The 22,118-nt window shown below is 38.3% G+C and overlaps 1 protein-coding gene across 1 annotated transcript in view; it reads left to right on the forward strand.

Annotated features, from left to right (window-relative positions):
• The first annotated feature begins 5,330 nt into the window (after positions 1-5,330).
• Positions 5,331-22,118, forward strand: part of VPS13A (vacuolar protein sorting 13 homolog A) — a 266,157-nt gene continuing 249,369 nt past the window's right edge. The window contains exons 1-2 of the mRNA XM_042780717.1: positions 5,331-5,430; positions 21,642-21,685. Of these exons, the coding sequence (XP_042636651.1) occupies positions 5,331-5,430; positions 21,642-21,685 (144 nt within the window). The remainder of the gene's footprint in view (positions 5,431-21,641; positions 21,686-22,118) is intronic.

A 22,118-nucleotide genomic window follows, 5' to 3' on the forward strand; every position in this document is an offset into this window, starting at 1 on the left:
AGAAAAGATTGAAGTTGTCAAGGACTTCATATTACTTGATTTTTACAATTGACACCAGTGGAAGCAGCAGTCAGGACATCAGATGACGTATAGCACTGGGAAAGTCATCTGTAAAGGACCTCTTTCAAGTGCTGAGGAGCAAAGATGTCTCCTTGAGGACTAAGGTGTGCCTGACACAAGCCATGATGTTTCAATTACCTCCTTTTCATATGGATGTGAGAGCTGGACAATGAATAAGGAAGACTGAAGAAGAACTGATGCTTTTGAGTTGTGGTGCTGGTAAAGAATGCTGGAAGTACCGTGGACTGCTAAAAGAACTAACAGACCTGTCCTGGAGGAAGTGCAGCTGGAATGCTCCTTGGAAGCAAGAATAGCCAGACTTCGTCTCACCTATTTTGGTCATGTTGTAAGAAGGGACCATTCCCTGGAGAAGGATGTCATGCTTGGTAAGGTGGAGGGTTAACTAAAGAGGGGAAAGCCCTCAATGAGATGGATTGACACAGTGCTGTGGCGATGGGCTCAAGTATAGCAAGGATCGTGGAGCTGGCATGGGACTGGGCGGTGTTTTGTTCTGTTGTGCATAGGGTCGCTATGAGTCAGAGATGACTTGACGGCACCTAACGACATGTACAGATTTGTCATGAGCACAATGAAATGCTCAGGAATTCCCATTCTTTGCAATGTTGTTTGTAATTTGTTATGGCCCACGCAGTCAAGTCTTTGCATAACACAGGTAAATATCTTTCTGGTATTCTTTGCTTTCAGCCAAGAGTGATGTGACATAATCAATAATATCCCTTGTTCCTTGTCCACCACTTGTCATTACAAGCCACTACTCGTCTGTCAGTTTGTCATACTGTGGTGGCTTGCGTGTTGCTGTGAGAATGAAGGCTATGCTAGTAGTATTTCAAATACTGGTAGAGTCACCCATGGTGGACAGGTTTCAGTGGAGCTTCCAGACTAAGACAGACTGGGAAGAAGGATGGGACTATCCACTGCTGAAAAAATTGGCCACTGAAAACCTTAGGAATAGCAGTGAAATGCTGTCTGACATATCACTGGAAAACTTTAAGAATAACAGTGAAGCACACTGTCTGATATAGTTCTGGAAGATAAGCTTCATACGTTGGAAGGTACTCAAAATATTACCGGGGAAGAGCTGTCTTCTCAAAGTAGTTGTTGTTATGTACCGTCAAGTCAGACCTGACTCATAGTGACCCCTCCTTGGGTTTCCGAGGCAGTAACACTACAGAAGTAGATTGCTCTGTCTTCCTTCCAAAGTAGAGTCAATCTTAATGATGTAGATGGAGTAAAGCTTTATGGACTGTCATTTGCTGATAGAGCATGACTCAAAATGGGAAGAAAGAGCTGAAAACACTCAATAATAACAGGACCATAGAATGTGTGAAGTATGAATCTAGGAAAATTGGATGTTGTCAGGAATGAAATGGAATGCATAAAGATTGATATCCTAGGAATTAGTGAGCTGAAATCTATTAGTATTGGCCATTTTGAATCAGACAATCATACGGTCTACTATGCTGGGAATGACAAATTGAAGAGGAATAGTGTTGCATTCATCATCATCATAAAAAAAAAAAAATTTAGCTCTATCCTGAAGTACAATGCTGTCAGGGCTAGGATAATATCCATATGCCTAGAAGGAAGACCAGTTAATACTACTATTATTCAAATTTACACAACAACTACTAAAGCCAAAGATGAAGAAATTGAAGATTTTTACAAACTTCTGCAGTCTGAAATTGACCAAACATGAATCAGTATGTATTGATTATTACTGGTGATTGGGATGTCAAAGTTAGAAACAAAGAAGAATCATTGGTAGTTGGAAGAAAATATGGCCTTGGTGATAGAAATTACGCTGGAGATTGCGGATAGAATTTTCTAAGAGCAACAACTTACTCATGGCAAATATCTTTCTCAGCAACATAAATGCCAACTATACATGTAGACATTACCAAATGGAATACACCACAATAAAATTAACCACATCTGTGGAAAGAGACAATGGAGAAGCTCAGTATCATTAGTAAGGAAATAGCCAGGGGCCAAGTGTGGAACAGACCATCAATTGCCCAAATGCAATTTCAAGTTAAAGCTGAAGAAAACTAAAGTCCATGGGAACCAAGATACGACCTTGATTATATTCCACCTGAATTCAGCAGCCATTTGAAGAATAGATTTCACAGACTGAACACCAATGACCGAAAACCAGACGAATTGTGATATAAAATCAAAAACGTCATACATGAAGAAAGCAAAAGGTCATTAAAAAGACAGGAAAGAAAAGACAAAAATGGATGCAGCAGAGACTCTGAAACTTGCTCTTGAATGAAGAGCAGCTAAAGCGAATAGAAGAAATGCTGAAATAAAAGAGCTGAACAGAAGAGTCCAAAGTGTGGCTTGAGAAGCAAAGTAAAATATTATAATGAAATGTGCAAAGACCTGACGTTAGAAAACCAAAATGGAAGAACAAGCTCCACGTTTCAGAAACTGAAAGAACAGAACAAAACATTCAAGCCTCAAATTGCCATATGGAAGGATTCTATGGGCAAAATATTCAATGATGTGGGAAGCATCAAAAGAAGATGGAAGGCATACCCAGCCACTGCTATACTACTGTTGTTGTTGTTATGTGCCGTCGAGTCGGCCCCGACTCATAGCGACCCCTCCTTGGGTTTCCGAGGCAGTATCACTACGGAAGTAGGATTGCCCAACCTTCCTTCCGAGGAGTGGCTGGTGGGTTTGAACCGCCAGCCTTCTGGTTAGCAGTCAACTGCTTTTAGCCACTATGCTACCAGAGCACCAAAAAGTCAAAGATGGAAAATTTATGGCATATAAACTTAAGCATAAAACAGCAAGTCCTATTTGCAAAGTAGATATTTATTGTAAAGTTAGATGATGTTGCCGTGTGGGGTCATTTGAATGCTTTTTCGTTCCTTTTTTAAAAAAATCATGAAACGATGAAATATAGTATTTAAGTTATGATCTAGAGAAAAAATCAATTCATTGACATATTCCCAAATTTGAACCTTGAACATGTGCTTTGGTAATCCTTCGGCTTATTTTTCAAGGTCCAACAGAAATTTGGTTTAATGGGTGTACCTGTCTTTAACATATATTTTGCTTACAAGCTTCCTCACCTAAACACAAAGGTTGAATGCAAAATTGTATCTTTTAGTAATTTTGTAAGGTGTTGATGGTACATCACCTAACAGTAGGTAAGAGTTGTTACAATAAGAATTTTTTTTTTGCTCATTTCTAACACTTCCTCCTAACATTTTCACTGCTCTCTTTAGCAATTAAATGTTTATTCATCTAATTTTTCATCAGTGTCCTTTTATTCCTTGTGGAATATACAAAACTTGTATGATGTGTTTGGAAGATACTTAAAATGTGTTTTTGGAGTGAGTTATGAAAGTTCTTTGAATTTATGGTGTTAGCACAATTTCCTAACGAGTATATCTGGCTTCTTATTTAAACAATGTAGTACTAAAATGACTTTATGAGTTATGGGGCTGTTTTCCAGGCATTTTTGTCTCAATTTTGAGGTAGATTTCCAACATTGTTAGCCAAAAATATAAGAGAAGTTGGTGATATAATGGAGTCAATCAGAAGCACCAGGTTCTGGTTCTGTTTCTCCAGAGCGTTAGAGACCATGGACAAATCTCTAGTATTTCATCTTCCTTATTTAAAAGCAGAGGTTGAATAGGTGACCAAATAAATGCCCTTCTTATAATTTATTAAGGAGCTCTGGTAGCAGTGGCTAAGGCACTTGACTGTTAACCAGAAGGCTGGCGGTTCAAACCCAGCAGTCACTCCTTGGAAGGAAGATAGGGCAATCTACTTTCGCAGTGATACTGCTTCCGCAACCCAACGAGGGGTCGCTATGAGTCGGGTCCGACTTGATGGCACATAACAACAACAGTGCCTTGGAAACCCAAGGAGGGGTCCCTATGAGTTGGATCCGACTCCACCGCCGTGAGTTTGAGAGAGTTTTGTACATTAAGAGTTTAGACTCTTTTTACTAGGCATTTTACTTGCAAGGCAAACCTTGAACTTTTCATTTTAGAAAACATGGGAGACTATGCATAAAAAAGTACTGATTGAAGAATTAACAGAAAGTCATCAAAGACATTATTCATTTGCCATGCAAAGAGACAAAGTTCAAAGCACACCCTTGCTTCTTAAATTCTCAAGAGTGATTATAGTTCTCTTAACCTCACTTCCAGGTCCCTGTGACCTCAGGCCTTTGGGTCTACTTCTACAGAAGACCAAACAGGTGAGGATGAAAGAGTTCCAAGTATTAAATATTCAATTTAGGTCAGTCCCTCTGTGAAGCTCAGGGGTGGGACCCAGTATTCTTGGAGGGCGATCAAAAGTTACCCGGGGTGACTCGGAACTAACTCTCAATCTGAAGGGAAACGCGCCACAAGGCTACTTCTGTGATTGACTAAAAAAAGGTGCCCATCTTAAATGCAGGGAAAAGGCATGAATTCTAATCCCGCGTTTACTCTTCATTTCCCCCACGATTTGTCCCGGATGGAGTTAGGCCACTTCAGATACCTAAGGCCGTCCTTGCGTGGCGCTCTGAGGACCGGGAGGGGCAATTATAGGCGCCCAGACATCCGGCTGGATGGGCCAAAGAACCCGGGAACATTGCCTCCGAACCTGTGATAAAGGGGGTGGGAGGTGTGCCCTGAGACATCCCTTCCTGAAGGCACCTGCCTAACAGCGAAGGCTCTCCAAACGCCCCCCACTTAAGGTTCCCTTGCGACTCAGGCACAAGACCTTCCACCTCAGGAGGGGGAGGGGCGTTCCCGTCGAAACATAACCGCCGCACCGCGCCCTGCCTCCAGTCTGGCAGCGCGTGGGATGCTTGGGGGGCGGGGTCGGAAAATCTTGCATTTTTTGGCACGTGCCCCGTTGCGGGGCGAAGATGGGAGGAGGTGGGGCGGACAGCAAAAGAGAAAAGGAACAGAGCTCCGCCCAGAACGGGCACGCTTCGGGGTCGCGGTTGCGCAGCCGCTCTTTATCCTTTTGGGGCAGGCCAGCCCAGCCCAGCCCAGCCCAAGTTGGCGCCGCGCTCCGCCCCACCCACGGTTCGAGCTGCGCACGCGTCTTGCATGCCCTCGCCTCCGCCCCTAGCAGGGCTCGCGGCGGACCTGCGCGTCTGGCCAGCGGTGGCGCCGCAGTCGGAGCCGCCCCGAAGCGGGTGAACAGAGCGTTCTCCAGGAAAGGGTACTGGAGGAAGGCGCAGGAAGAAGGAGCACGGGGGGCGGCTGCCTTGCCTCCTGCGGCTAAGGAAAATGGTGTTCGAGTCATTGGTCGTGGACGTGTTGAACCGGTTCTTGGGGGACTATGTGGTGAACCTGGACACGTCGCAGCTTTCTCTGGGCATTTGGGGAGGTAACGAGAGCGCCGCTGTCCCACAGTCTCACCTCTCTCCTGGCCCTCTTGTCGCCGGATCCGGGCCCTGTCTTTTTGGGGCTTTGGTCTCCTCCCTTGCCAGGCGCTGCCACCTGCCGCCTGCCTTTTCGGCTCAGGTTACTTAAAGCGGGCGGCGGAGTTGGGACCTCCGTCTGGAGTTGTTTTATTTTTTTTCGGATAGGTTCGAGATACACAGACCCCCACCCCCTTTCAGAGAGGAGAGGTGGTTTCCAGGGATCTTGAGTTCAAATCCCACCAGGGCGCCCTTTCCGCCCCGCGGGGTTCGGCTTCAGTGGCGCTGGGCGAGGGGAAGCGACGAGACGCTTCTAGTTCCATTTCATCCCTGTCATTTTCTCATTTGGGTTATGTATAGGCCCACAGAGTGTCGCACGCTGCCTCGCACGTGAAGGCGAAGAGCTGTGACAAGACGCCCTCCTACTTCGTCGCCCAGCTTCAGTTTTGGCTAAACCCACGGTGTTTTTCCGGCTCCTCTTTCAGGCTGCACAACCTGGGCTCCGGGTTGCCTGCCTCCGGCGAATGACAGAAAGCGAAACTCGCATGCATAGTAACTCGATCGGTTGCTTGTGTGTTTTCAGTCCACAACCTGATCCATGAAATAATGTGTCACATTTGTGAGGCTTTGGGATTTTGTGGGTCAGAGTGAATTACTGAATTTTTGGAAGAATTAAGTCTGCTGTTGAACAACTCAGACCTACAAAAGACGGGATGAACTTGCTTTTGTATCGGTTTATGCTGGTGCTCTTCCTTATTGCAGCTTCAGTGTTAGTACTGGTATCTGTTTTTATATTACACCTTTATTTAAACACTCTTTAGAACTTAGATTGCTTTATGAAACAAATTTCCCATACCAGTCAGAGGTAGGGTTTATTTTTTTTGTGTGAATAATGCATTTTTTCCCTGTATTGTAATTTTTTAAAAGTAACTTTTCTTGAATATATGTACCTTAATCCTTCTAAAATACATGTTTATCTAGATTTTTCTCATTTATGAAATAGTGTAAATAAATAATTTATTTTGATAACGAATACCTCCTCTTACTACTGTTTAGTATTTGATAACCATGATAGAGTAGCGTAAAAGACTTAGAGACATCATAGTATTAGAAATTTCCCGTATTGTTTGATCTGTGTCGCATCTCAGTTGCAAAGTAAAAATAATAAAACTCATCTCCACCAAATTCAGAAGTAAACCTTAAGAACCCATGAGACATACTTTGATCTGTAGTGAAAAGCTGCTTCTAAATTCAAGATGAAAGTTTGTATGTTGTTGTTGTTGTTATGTGCCGTCGAGTTGGCCCCGACTCATAGCGACCCCTCCTTGGGTTTCCGAGGCAGTATCACTACGGAAGTAGGATTGCCCAACCTTCCTTCCGAGGAGTGGCTGGTGGGTTTGAACCGCCAGCCATCTGGTTAGCAGGCAAGTGTCTTAGCCACTATGCTACCAGAGCTCCCGAAAGTTTGTATAGAGGGAGATTAATCAGTGAGTTTATTTAATTGGAATTTACATACAGTAAAATTTATTCTTGTGGTAGACAGCCCTCTCTTGACGTGTGAAGGGGCATGGACCACTGTTAAAATCATGTTACAGAAAAGTTCCACCAACCCCCCCCCCAGTTGCTTCTGCTGTCACTTTGTAGTTAGTTCCCTACCCTACACTAATTTTTGCAACCACTGATCTTTTGCCATCTCCACAGTTTTGCCTTGTCCAGAATGCCATATAAATAGATTTATGTGTTATATGGCCTTTTGGATGTACTTTCTTTCACTTAATTCACTTAACTTCTTTCATAAAAACCATTTGAAAGTTATCCTTGTGTTGAATGCATCCATATATATAGTTATGAAAATACACCAAAACATTCACAAGCATAATAACTTCCATATTTACAATTCATTGACATTGATTACACTTTCTATGTTCTCCCGGGGTTATCTCACTACCCTTTCCCAAAATATTCTACCACCCTTAACATAAACTAATGCTCCCCGAACAAAACTGCCCCTCTTGTCCTTTCTTCTTCACTTGGTAACCATTAATAATCTTTGATCTCTATATATTTGTTTATTTCACGTAAGTGAGATCATACAGTATTGCGCCTTTTGCAACTACTTATTTTGTTCAGTATAATGTTTTCAAGGTTCATCCATATGGTATTCATAATAATCCAATGCATAATAGTCCAATGCATAATAGTCCATTTTGTGTATATCCTGCTTTGTTTATCCATTCATCTGTTGTTGGACTTTTTGGTTATTTCCACTTTCTGAGGATTTTAAGAAGTGCAGTGAACCTTGCTGTACAGCTGTCTGTTTGCATTCCTGCCTTCGTTTCTTCTATACCTAGGATTGGGATTGCTGGGTCTCGTTGTAATTCTGTGTTCAACTTTTTGAAGAACTGCCGAGTGTTTTTTTTCATACTGGCTGTACCATTTTAAATTCCCACCAATGATGGATGAGGGTTCCAATTTCTCGACTACCTTTCAAACATTTGTTTGCTGGTATTTTTGATCATTGCTATTCTAATGGGGGGAGCTCTGGTAGCATAGTGGCTAAGTCACTTGCCTGCTAACCAGAAGGCTGACGGTTCAAACCCACCAGCCACTCCTTGGAAGGAAGGTTGGGCAATCCTACTTCCGTAGTGATACTGCCTCGGAAACCCAAGGAGGGGTCGCTATGAGTCGGGGCCGACTTGATGGCACCCAACAACAACAACATTCTAATGGGGATGAGATGATACCTTATTGTGGTTTTGATTTGCATCTCCCTAATGGCTAATGGAGGAGCTCTGGTAGCATAATGCCTAAGACACTTGACTGCTAACCAGAAGCCTGGCAGTTCAAACCCTCCAGCTACTCCTCGGAAGGACAGTTGGGCAATCTACTTCCGTAGTGCTACTGCCTCGGCAACCCAAGGAGGGGTCGCTATGAGTCGGTCTGACTCGATGGCACATAACAGCAACAGCAACAACAATGGCTAATGGAGGAGCTCTGGTGGCACGGTACCGGTACCTAAGGCATTAAAGGCTGGCTGTTCAAACTCACCAGCCATTCCTCGGAAGGAAGATTGAGCCATCTGCTTCCATAGAGATACTGCCTTGGAAGCTCAAGGAGGGGTCGCTATGAGTCAAATCGACTTGATGGCAGTGAGTTTGGTCTGGTTTGGTAATGGCTAATGGAGAGACTGGGGATAATGCAGATGGTTAAGCACTAGACTATTAGCATAAAGGTTGCTGGTTCAGACCCACCCAGAGGCTTTGAAAGACAAACCTGGTGATCTGCTTCTGAAAGGTCACAGCCTTGAAAACCTTACAGAGCAGTTCTACTCTGCACATCTGGGGTCCCCATGAGTTGGAATTGACTAGACAGCGATTTACAACAACAGCTAGTGATCTTGAGCCATTTTTTCCTATGCTTGTTGGCCATTTGAGTATCTTCTTTGAACTGTCTATTCAAGTCCTTTGTCCATTTTTTTTAATTGGGTTGTTCATCTTTTTGTTGTTAAGTGGTAGAAGTTTTACATGTATTTTGGATTTTAGGTATTCCTGTAATTTTGAGTTGTATCATTGCATGAATGTACTGTAGAAATTTATGCATTCATCAGTTGAAGGACATTTCAGTTTTTGGTGAAAATGAATAAAGCTGTTATAAACATTGATGTATAGGTTTTGTGTGAACATAAATTTTTATTTCTCTTGAGTAAATGCCTAAGAGTGGGATTGCTGGATCACATAGAAAATGAATATCTGATTGTCAGTATGAGAAATTGTCAAGCTGCTTTTCAAACTGGCTTGCCATTTTGCAATCCCACCAGCATTTATGAGAATTCAATTGCTTTATATCCTTGCAACACTTGGCATTGTCATTAAATTTTTTTGTAGCTATTCTAATAAGTTTGTAATAGTAAAGATAAGTGGTTTTAATTTGCATTTCCTTATTGACTAATGATGTTGAGTATCTTTTCATGTTCATATCTATCATTTGTATATATTTTTAGTTGTTGTTGTTAGATGCCATTGTGTTGGTTCCGACTCATAGTGACCCTCTGTGCAATGAAACACTACTTGCTCTTGTGCCATCCTCGTAATCATTGCTGTGCTTGAGCCATTGTTCGGGGCACTGTGTCAATCCATCTTGTTGAGGGTCTTCCTCTTTTTTGCTGACCCTCTACTTTACCAAGCATAATATCCTTGTCCAGGGACTGGTCCCTCCTGATAACATGACCAAAGTGCAAGAGATGAAGTCTGGTTATTCTCGATTATAAGGAGCATTCCGGCTGTAACTCTTCCAAGACAGATTTGTTTGTTCTTCTGGCAGTCCCTGGTATATTCAGTATTCTTTGCCAACAACATAATACAAATGCATCCACTTTTCTGTGGTATTCTTATTGATCGTCCACTTTTCACATGCATATGAGGCTATTGAAAATACCATGGCATAGGTCAGGCACACCTTAGTCTTCAAAATGACATCTTTACTCTTTAGCAATTTAGAGAGGTCTTGTGCAGCATATTTGCCCAGTGGAGTGTGTTGTTTGATTTCCTGACGGCTGCTTCCATGAGTATTGATTTTGGATCCAAGTAAAATGAAATTCTTGACAATATCATTCTTTTCTCGGTTTATCATGATGTTACTTATTGGTCCAGTTGTGAGGATTTTTATTTTCTTTATGTTGAGGTATAATCCTTACTTAAGGCTGTAGTCTTTGGTCTTTAAGTCTTCTTCACTCTCAGCCAGTAAGGTTGTGTCATCTGCATATTGCAGGTTGTTAATAAGTTTTCCTTCAATCCTGATGCCATGTTATTTTTCATATGGTCCAGTTTCTTGGATTATTTGCTCAGCATATATACTGAAAAAGTATGATGATAAGATATAGTCCTGATGCATACCCATCCTTATTTTAAACCTTATTTTCTCCCCTTGCTCTGTTAGAAGACTGCCTCTTGGTTAATGTGCAGGTTCCTCATGATCACAATTAAGTGTTCTGGAATTCCCATTCTTCGTAACATTATCTGTAATTTGTTATGATCCACACAGTCGAATGCCTTTGTGTAGTCAATAAAACACAGGTAAACATCTTTCTGGTATTCTTTGCTTTAAGCCAAGATCCTTCTGACATCATCAGTGATATACCTCGTTCCATGCCCTCTTCTGAATCCAGCTTGAATATCTGGCAGTTGCCTGTCGATTGTACTGCTGCAACCGTTTTTGAATTGTTTTCATCAAAATTTTACTTGCAAGTGATATTAATGATATTGTTTGATAATTTTGTCATTCTCTTGGGTCACCTTCTTTGGAATGAGCCCAGATATGGATCTCTTCCAGTTGATTGGCCAGGTAGCTAACTTCCAAATTTCTTGGCATAAATGAGTAAGCACTTCTAGCGCTGCATCTGTTTGTTGTAAGATCTCAATGGGTATTCCATCAGTTCCTGGAGCCTTTTCACCTGGAGTTTTTCACCAGTTCCTTCAGTGCAGCTTGGACTTTTCAATACCATTGGTTCTTGATCATATGCTGCCTCCTGAAATGGTTGAACATTGATCAGTTTTTTTGGTGCAGTGACTTTTGCTTTTGATGCTTCCTGCATCGTTCAGAATTTTGCTCGTAGAATCCTTCCATATTGCAACTTGAACTTCATTTTTTTTTCTTTAGTTCTTTCAGCTTGAGAAATGCTTACCATGTTTTTCCTTTAGTTTTCTAACTCTAGGTTTTTGCACATTTCATTGTAATACGTTACTTTGTCTTCTCAAGCCACTCTTTGAAATTTTCTCTTGAACTCTTTTATCATTTCTTATATTTGCTTTAGCTGTTCTTTGTTCAAGAGTAAGTTTCAGAGTTTCAGATGATGTCCATTTTGATCTTTTTTTTCTTAATTGTCTTTTTAATGAACTTTTGCTTTTTTCATGTATGATGTTCCCACAACCCATCTCGTCGTCGGTGGTTAATGCATCAAATCTTTCTTCAGATGATCTTTAAATTCGAAAACTTGTTTAATTATAACATAGCAGAATGGTGCTACTACTGTGTTGTTTATGTGTGCCATTGAGTGGATTCCAACTCACAAAGACCCTGCAGGACAGAGTGGAACTGGCCTGTAGAGTTTGCTAGGCTATGATCTTTATGAAAAAGTGCTCTCATGGTATAGTGGATAAGACATTTGGCTGCTAACCAGAAGGTCAGTGGTTCCAAGCCACCAGCCACTCTGCAGGAGAAGGATGGGACAATCTATGTCTGTAAAGATTTACAGCCTTGGAAACTCAATGGGCATTGCTATGAGTCAGAATCGACTTGATAGCAGTGATTTTTTTTTAATTTTTATGGGAGCACATTGCCAAATCTTATTTCCTGCAGAGCCACTGACCTTTTGGTTAGCCACGCACTTAACCATAGTGCTACCAGGCCTCCTAGATAACCACTAGTAATAGTATATTCTTCTAGATATTTTCTATACCTAAAACATACATATAAACATATAAATATAGATAATTTTATATAAATGGCATCACCCTAAACATACCACTCTGTAACTTGATTTATTAAATATGCGTTAGATACTTTTCCCATGTCAGAACATTTAGAAATTTTGTTGCACTATTGTGCCATAATGAATTTCATGCTGTATCTAATCACTCCTCTACTGATGAAGATTTAGATTATATTTTGTATTTTTGTAAGGAAAAAAAAAATTTTTTTTCCTTTTGGTTATCAGCTGAGTGTGTAACCATTGTGACACCAGTGTTCCTGCTACTACTAACGTGAGTCCTACATAGTAGACTGGGTGCTAGAAGCATCTGTCTTATAGGAAGGGAAAAAAGAATTGAGTCTAGGCAAATTTTAATGTTGATTAAGTATATTTTTATACCCTTCTATTTATAATTCTTCACCCTTCCCTTCTATCCATTCATTTAGGGTGGTGGTGGTACTGTTATAGACTCTTGAAGTTCACCTCTCAACTTCCCAAAGCAATCTAGCATTTTACACATTTTCTTCAAGAGCCAGAGCTGCATCCGAACCAGCAGTGGATGCTTATTGTGCATATGGATTTTTAAAACCCTTCCCTAGAGATTACAATTCACTTCTGTGAAGTAGAATGCCAACACATTTTGTTGTTGTTGTTAAACAGATGACACCAAGGATTGGGATACACAACCAGGTACATTTTAAGAGGACTTTAAGGGCAAAAAAAGAATGGTAACTTGGAGGCAGGAGTAGTAGTAAGGTGGTCTGTGTGACAAGAGTTATCATTTATAAGATAGGGAGTACTTATAGTTTGTAACCTCTTCTAAATTTAGTCTTCCTTCTTCTCAGTCTTCTCTTTTATTTTCTCCTAACTTCTAATACTTTGAGATATTTTGTAATTTTTTTTTTGTTGTTCTTCCTGCCATCTTCATAGAACATTGAAAGCTATGATTGATTGTTTTCTAACTAATCTGCATGTTCTGTCTTTCAGTTGTTAGTCTGTTAATTTTCTCTTTAAATTTTAAAGGCTTTATGTTCAGTGGCCACTTGCTGCATGCCTCCATTGTATTAGGTGCTATATGGGAAGACAGAGCTGAAGTTAGGACATAGTTCCTGATTTTAAGGAGTCACTGTTCTGTGACAGGACTGCTGTGGGGAGTCAAACAAATGAGTCTTACTGTCTAGTGGTAAATATCATAATTCTAATTACTAAAATATTGCTTTTACCTTCATGTTCTAAGATACTTTCCTAAAACTATAGAGCTGAAAGGAAATGTTGCATTATGAAGAATGTTCAAGTATGCACAGTGATACAAGATTTTACTATTAATACCTATGTATCTACCATCTAGACTCTACTGTTTATATTTTAGCTGCTTTTGTTGTTGTTAGTTGCTGTCGAGTTGGCTCTGACTCATGTTGTAGTTGTTATGTGCCGTCGAGTCAGCCCCGACTCATAGTGACCCCTCCTTGGGTTTCTGAGGCGGTCTCATACGGAAGTAGATTGCCCAATGTTCCTTCAGAGGAGAGGCTGGTGGGTTTGAACCTCCAGCCTTCTGGTTAGCAGTCAAGTGCCTCAGGCACTATGCTACCCGAGCTCCATTATCTTGATTGTTGTTGCTTCATAGTATTTGGAAATCGAGAAATGTGAGTCTTACGACTTTTTGTTTTTCAAGATTGTTTTGATTATATTCTGATTTCCTTCCATTTCCATATGAATTTTAGGGTCAGCTTGTAAGTTTCTGTCAAAAAACTCCAGCGTGGATTTTAATAAGGATTGTATTGAATCTGTGAAGTTGGAGAGTATTGCCATCTTAACAATATTGAAACTAATCATTGAACATGGGATCTTTAATTTCTTTCAATAATGCTTTATAGTTTTCAGAATACAAATTTTGGACATATCTTGCTAAATTTATTCCTAGGTATTTTTTCTTTTTGATGATATTGTAAATAGATTTTTTTTAAGCAATACACTTTATTTTTTAGATTTTTTTAGGCTTACAGAAAATTGAGTAGATGATAGAGTCCCCCCCTTAACCAATTATTAACACCTTGCATTAGTGTGACATATTTGTTATAACTGATGAACTTGTATTGATACATTGTTATTAACTAAACCCCATAGATTACATTAGGGTTCACTCTTTGTACTGTACAGTTCTGTGTATTTTGACAAATTCATAAGGCCATGTATCCATTACAGGATCAACCATAGTTTCACTGTGATAAAAACTCTCTGTGTTCCACCTATTCATTCATCTCTTCCTTCCTTCCTCAAACCCTTGGCAACCACTGAACTTTTTACTGTTTCTATAATTTTGTCTTGCAACTGAAGAGTCTGAGGTTTGAACCTACTAGCCAGCTACTCTACAAGAAAAAGATGTGGCAATTTGCTTCTATAAAGATTATAGCCTAGGAAATCCTTTGGAGCTGTTCTATTCTGTTTTATAAGGTTACTGTGAGTTAGAATTGACTTAACAGCACACAAGAAGAACAAGAAGAAGATAGTTTTGTCTTTTATAGAATGTCGTATAGTTCAGATTATTAATTAAATAGCCTTTTCAGACTGGCTTCTTTCACTAAGCAGTTGGCATTTAAAGTTCCTCCATGTCTTCATAACACATTTCTTTTTGAATAGAAATTAATAGTCCAATATATGGATATACCAATTTGTTCATTCATCTTTTGAAAGACATCTTGGTTGCTTTTGGACATTTATAAACAGAGTTGCAGTAAACATTCATGTGCAGGTTTCTGTGTGGACATATTTTCAGCTCTTTTGAATAAATACTTAAGAGCATGATTGCTGGATCGTGTAGTATGACAACATTTACCTTTGTAAGAAACTAAAAAACTGTTTTTCAGAGTGTTTGTACCATATTGCATTCCCACCAGCAATAAATGAAAGTTTCTAATGGTTCACATCCTTGCCAGCATTTTCTATTGCCAGTTTGTTTATTTATTTGTTAGTTTGACCCATTCCAATAGGTGTGTAGTGGTATCTCATTTTTTTTTTTAATTTTTCATTCTCTAATGCATGATATTGAACATTTATTTGTATCCTTATTTGACAAATGTATATTTTCTCTGCTGACATCTGTTAGATGTTATGCCCATTTTGTAATCAGCTATTTTCTTATTGTTGAGTTTTAAGAGTTCTTTGTATATTTTGGATACATGTACTTTATCAGATATGTGTTGTTGCAGATATTTTCTCCCAGGCTATAGTTTGTCTCTTCATTCTTTTAACATTGTCTTTCACAAAGAAGAAATGTTTAATTATAATGAAGTCCAACTTTCCATATTGATTTTTTTTTGTCATATATCACCAAAGAAAGCTCTTTAGCTTTTGGTGTTGTATCTAAAAACTCTTCACCAAACCCAAGATCACCTAGATTTTTACCTGTGTTATCTTCTAGAAATTATATCATTTTTGCATTTTCCATTTAAGTCCATGATCCATTTTGAGTTAAATTTTTATGAAAACTGTAAGGTGTCTGGACTATTTATTTTTGCATGTAGCTGTCCATTTGTTCCAGCATTTGTTGAAAAGATGGATCTTTTTCCATTGATTTGCTTTTGTTCCTTTGTCAAAGATAGACCATGTGTATTGATCTGTTGTAGGCTCTTTATTTTGTTCTGTTGATTTACTTGTCTTTTCTTTTTCCAATATAACAGTTTTAAATATTGAGCTTTATAATAAACCTTGAAGTTTAATAATATCGATCCTCCTATTTTCTTTTTTTTCAGTATTGTATTTGCTATTCTGGGATTTTTTGCCTTGCCATATAAATTTTACAATCTGTCTGTTAATGTCAACAAAATAACTTGCAAGGATCTTGATTGGGATTGTGTTGAATCTACAGTTGAATTTGAAAAGAACTGGCATCTTAACAATATCAAGTCTTCCAATCCATAAACATCTGTCCATTTATTTAGATTTTTCTTTGATTGGAATTTTATAGTTTTTCTCATATAGATCTTGTGCATGTTTTGTTAGACTTATACCTATTGGGAACTCTGGTAACATAGTGCCTAAGGTACTTGACTGCTAACCAGAAGGCTGGCGGTTCAAACCCACCAGCCACTCTTTGGAAGGAAGGTGGGGCAATCTACTTCTGTAGTAATACTGCCTCAGAAACCCAAGGAGGGGTCGCTATGAGTCGGGTCCAACTCCATGGCACATAACAACAACAACAACATACCTAAATATTATTATTGTTTTTTGAGCCAGTGTAAATAGTATCATCATGTTTTCAATTGCAGAGTCCAGTTGTTTATTGCTGGAATATAAGAAAGCAATTGTTTTTTGTATATTAATTTTTAATTCTACAACCTTGCAATAATTGCTTATTAGTTCCAGAGGTTTTTTTTTTTCCTTCTTCTTTTTCTTTCCAGTCGTTTCAATGGGATTTTCCCTATAGGTAATCATGACATCTGTGAATGAAGATAATTTTGTATTTTTCTTTCCAATCTGTATGCCTTTTCTTTCTTTTACTTATCTTAATGCGTTAGCTTAGACTACTAGTATGATGTTAAATGGACACACCCTTGCCTTGTCCTTAATTTTAGGGGTAAAGCATCTAGCTTCTGACCATTAAGTATGTGTTAGCTGTAGGCTTTTTTTGTAGATACTCTTTATCAAGTTTATAAAGATGCTCTTTATGAATAGAGTAAGTTCCCCTCTGTTCCTGATTTGCTGAGAGGTTTTTTTTTTTTTTTAAATCATAAATGGGTTTTGGATTTTGCCAAATGTTTTCTTGGCAACTGTTGAAATGATCATGTAATTTTTGTTCTTTAGTCTATTAATTTAATGGAATACATTAATTGATTTTCAAATGTTAAATCAGCTTTGCATACCTGAAGTAAATCCCATTTGATTATGGTGTATAATTCTTTTTGTACATTGTTTGCTAATATTTTGTTGAGGATTTTTCAGTACATAAGAAATATTGGCCTGTGATTTTTTAACTTTTTGCTTCTGTCTTTATCTGGTTTTGATATTAGGGCAGACCTTGTCTCATAGAATGATTTTGAAGTGTTCCCTCTGTTTCCATTTTTTGGATGAGATTATGGAGAATTGGAATCATTTTTTCCCCCTTAATTGTTTGGTAATTTATAGATGAAACCATCTGGACTTTGTGTGTTCTGTTTTGGAAAGTTATTAATTATTGATTCAGTTTTTTAACAGGACTGTGCAGCTTACCTATTTCTCTTTATGTAGGGTGTATATTTCAAGGAATTGGTCCATTTCATCTAAATTACCAAATTTTGGGGTGAAGAGTTGTTCATAGTATTCCTTTATGATCCTTTTAATGTCTGTGAGATCAGCAATAATAGGTAATAGCTCTAGTTTGTTTCTGGCATAAATAATTTGTCTCTGCTCTTGGTTACTCTTGCTACAGGTTTATCAAATTTTACTGCTTTTTTAACAGAAACATCTTTTAACTTTTATTGATTCTTCTCTATTTTTTTCAATTTCATTGTTTTTTGCTCTAATTTTTATGTCTTCTTTTGCTTGCTTTATTTTATGTTGTCTTCTTTCTGTAGTGTTCTGTAGTAGAAGTTTGCATTATTGATTTTATAATTTTCTTCTTTTTTTAAATCTTATTTTTGTAGTGTTCCCTCCCCTCCACTCCTACCCCTGTTAACCAACAAAGAAAGTTTCCTTCCATATATAAACCCTTCCTTGAGTTTTGCAATAGTGGACTAATGCAATATATGTCCTGTGATTGACTTATTTCACTCAGCATAATGTCCTCCAAGTTCATCTATGTTATGCGATATTTTATAGATTCTACATCATTCTTTAGTGTTGTATAGTATTCCATTGTGTGTATGTACCATACTTCGGTTATCCATTCTTCTGTTGATGGGCATGTAGTTGTTTCTATCTTTTTGCTGTTGTAAATAGTGCTGAGATGAACATGGGTGTGCATATATCTGTTCTTGTCCGGGATCTCACTTCTTTAGGATGTATACCTAGTAATGGGATTGCTGAATCAAATGGTATTTCTAATTCCAATTTTTTAAGGAATCGCCATACTGCTTTCCACAGTGATTATATCATTTTACAGTCCCCACAGCAGTATATGAGAGTCCCAATCTCTCCACATCCTTGATTTTGTTATTTTCCGTCTTGTTGAACTTTGCTGTTAGTTCTGGAGCTAGATGTTATCTCATTGTTTTGATTTGCATCCCTGTAATGGCTAATGATCGTGAACATTTCTTCATGTGTTTGTTGGCCACCTGAATATCTTCTTTGTTCTTTTTGGTGAAGTGTCTATTCATGTTTTCTGCCCATTTTTAAATTGGATTGTTTGTCTTTTGTTGTTTAGGTGTTGGAGTTTTCAATAGATTTTAGTGATAAGCCCTTTGTCAAATAGGTTGTTGCTGAATATTTTTTTCCCAATCTATAGGGTCTTTTTTTATGCTTTCGGAGAAATCTTTGGAAGCACATAAAAATTTCATTTTTAGAAAATCTCATTCATCTAGTTTATCTTCTGGTGTTTGTGCATTTTAGGTTATGCTTGATAGTCTATTTATGCCATATATTATTCACTGCCATTGAGTTGTATCCAACTCATAGCAACCCCTCCTTGGGTTTCCGAAGTGGTATCACTATGGAGGTAGATTGCCCAACCTTCCTTCTGAGGAGTGGCTGGTGGGTTTGAACTGCCAGCCTTCTGGTTTACAGTCAAATGCCTTAGGCGCTATGCCACCAAAGCTCCCATGCCTTATATTAGGGCCCCCAAATTTGCCCCTATTTTTTCTTGAGGAATTTCATAGTTTTAGGTTTCACATTAAGTCTTTGATTTATCTGGAGTTAGTTTTTGTGTATGGTGTCTGGTATGGATCTTGTTTCATTTTTCTGCAAATGGATAGCCAATTTTGCCAGCAGCATTTGTTAAAGAGACCATCTCTTCCCCGTTTAATGGATTTCAGCCCATTGTCAAAAATCAGCTGACCATAGGTCGATGGATCTGTTTATCGGTTCTCAGTTCTGTTCCACTGGTCTAAGTGTCTGTTGTACCAATGCCAGGCTGTTTTGACTACTGTGACTATGTATTAGGTTTTGAGATACGGGAGTGTGAGACCTCCTACTTTGTTCTTCATCTTCAGTAGTGCTTTGCTTACCTAAGGTCTCTTTCCTTTCCATATAAAATTAGTTACTGGTTTTCCCAGAATTTTCTTCTTTCTTAATTTAAAATTTAATGCTATAAATTTCTCTCTAAGCACTATTTTGCTGCATCCCACAAATTTTGCTAACTTATATTTTTATTTTCTTTTAGTTAAGTGTTTTTTAATTTCTCTTGAGATTTCTTCTTTGATTCATATGTTATTTAGAATCTGTTGTTTAGTCTCCAAGTATTTTGAGATTTCCTAGCAATAGTTCTGTTACTGATTTCTAGTTTAATTCCATTATGGTATGAAACATACTTTGTGTGATTTCTATTTCCTTAAATTGTTAAAGTATGTTTTATGGCTTAGGATGCCATATCTATCTTGGTTGAATGTTTCATAGGAACACTGAGAAGAATATGTATTCTACTGCTGTTGGATGAAGTATTCATAAACATCAATTAGCTCTATTTGGTTGATGGTGTTACTAAGTTCAGTTATAGTTTTACTGATTATATGCATGCAGGATGTATCAGTTACTAGAAAGATATTGAAATCTCCAATGATAATAGTGGATTTGTCTGTTTTTCCTTGCGATTGTCAGTTTTTTGCTTGAGCTCTGTTAAATGTGGTTAACACATATGGCTGCTAAACCAAATGGTCACTGGTTTGAAAACACCAGCTGCTCCATGGGAGAAAAATGAAGGAATATCCTTCTGTAAAGATTTACAGCCTTGGAAAGTTTGGGGCAGTTCTACTCTGTCCTGTAGGGTCACTATGAGTTGGAATTGACTCGTTGGCAGTGTGTTTCATTTTTGGTTTGGTTGTTAGACATATATGCATTAAGGTGAATTGACCCCTTTAACATTATATAGTACTTCTTCTTATCTTGGTAATTTTATTTTGTTCTGAAGTATGCTTTGTCTCCTTGTCTGAAACCAACATACTTATTCCAGCTTTCTTTTGTTTGGTTTTATCATGGTATATCTTTATCTATCCCTTTACTTTTAATCCATCTGTATGATTAAAGTTGATTTCTTATGACCAGCGTATAATTGGGTTTTGTTTTTTTATCCACTCACAGTCTCTCTTTTAATTACTGCATTTAGATCTGTGGTTCAGTGAATTACTTGGTATGGATTTTCTAGTCATAGTTTTTGTAACTTCCACCCGATTACTAGGTGGAACCATGTAAATAAGGTGTGTAGAACTCTGATGTTGGGATTGGTTAGTTTTGTCACTCTGCCAGGCTTAAAGTGAGCTTTCCCAGAGGTAAAAAAGGAGATCTCACTGCCATCAAGAGAGAAGAGCTGGAGGTGAGGTGGAGTGTGTCCTTGGACCCAAGATTCCGGCACTGGACCTCCTTGGCATAGACACCCAGCTGAGAGAGACACCCAGCAGAGAGAGATAGATCCCTGGCAGAGAGGCAGTGGTAGTGGAACCAAGAGGCATGAGACGGAGCTATGGGCTTTTACCTGGCCCACAGTGAGAAAGCTGAGTGCCCTTGGGCAGGAGTCTTGTTGGAGGAGTGGGGCATTGTATTGTTGATTGTGCTAAGGGGCACTGTTTGTTTTATTGCCCCATCTATTTCTTGGCTGAAAGGTGGCCTCTGGGATTGTCTTCAGTTTCAAGTTAGAAGGTTGTCTCAAAGCAGTAATCTCAGGGGTTACTCTAGTTCTTTCTAAGCAGTAAGTCTTTCTCTTTTTTTTCCCCCCCTGATTTTGAATTGTGTTCTACATCTTTTACCAATTCTGACTGGGACTTTATGCTGTGGTCTTGGTCAGAATGGTAAGTAGTGGTAGCTGGACACCACCATCTAGTTCTTCTAGTCTTAGTGTACAGGAGTCTGTGGTTCACATGGGCCATTAGTTCTTTGGACTAATTGCTTCCTTGAGTGCTTGTTTTTCTTCATTCTTCTTTGCTCTAGGTGGGAAGAGACCCAGTAGTTGTTTCTTAGATGGCTGCTCACAAGCTTTTTAGACCTCAGATGCTACTCGCTGGACTAGGATGTAGAACATTATCTTTATGGAATTGTGTTTTGTCAGCTGACCTAGATGTTCCTAAGACTAGATCCTTGGCCTTCATGTCTAGTTGTTCAGTCCTGATAGCTAAGGTCACATTTTTTAAATTGTCCCAGTTTTTTGATATTCTATTATTTTATTTCATTTATTCTTTCTTTGCATTTCAGTTTGGGAAGTTTTTGTTGGCATATCTTCATGCTCATTGATTCTGAATTGTTTTTTAAATTTAATTTTCTGATGTATAGAAATGCAATTGATTTTTGTATATTGATCTTTTATCCTCCTACCTTGATGAACTGATATTGTTGACTCTTCGTATATATTAACATTATGCTACAACTGCAGTGGAGAAAACAAAGTGAAAATCTTGGTGGTCATACATATCATCTTAGACTGTTAAAGAATGGAGATGTGCTAATAACACATGGGTTTTATTTTCTGTTATGTATATTATTTACAATTATTTTTCCTTAATATTACATTTAAGAATAAATCATACTTAACTTTTTAAAATGAAAAATATTTTAATTTTAATATTTTAAAATAAGTTTTTAAATAATCTGTTTTAGGTGCTGTGTCCCTCAAGAATCTTAAAATTAAAGAAAATGCCCTGGTGAGTTTGATCATGAAAAATTTGTAAATGTTACAACATTTTATTTATACTAACTTCTTCCTGATTTATGTTGTCACCTCAAATCATTGAAGTTTGAGAAATTTTTTTGAAAATAATTTTTGCAGAATGTGAATTTTGAAAAGCAGAGTTGTAATTGCCCTAAAAAGCATCAACTGACATAGAATTTTCCCGTTTTCTTTTTCTTTTGGTTATAATTTAAAAGTGGTACTGTTTCTGGTATGGGTTACTTATATTCTTAGTATTACTGTAGAATTATTCTCTCATTTATTATAAGAATGGGCTTCCCTGAATTTGAAAATAGTGTTGGAAACATATATGAAGAAGTATTGATGGTAAAGAGAATGTCTGTTTATTTAAGAATCTTTCAAGTTATTTTATAAAAAAATACTGTGATTGCACTGTGATTATACTA

This window comes from Orycteropus afer, unplaced genomic scaffold, assembly GCF_000298275.1.
Source record: "Orycteropus afer afer isolate SDZICR_OR568_19922 unplaced genomic scaffold, OryAfe1.0 scaffold00005, whole genome shotgun sequence".
NCBI lineage: Eukaryota > Metazoa > Chordata > Mammalia > Tubulidentata > Orycteropodidae > Orycteropus > Orycteropus afer.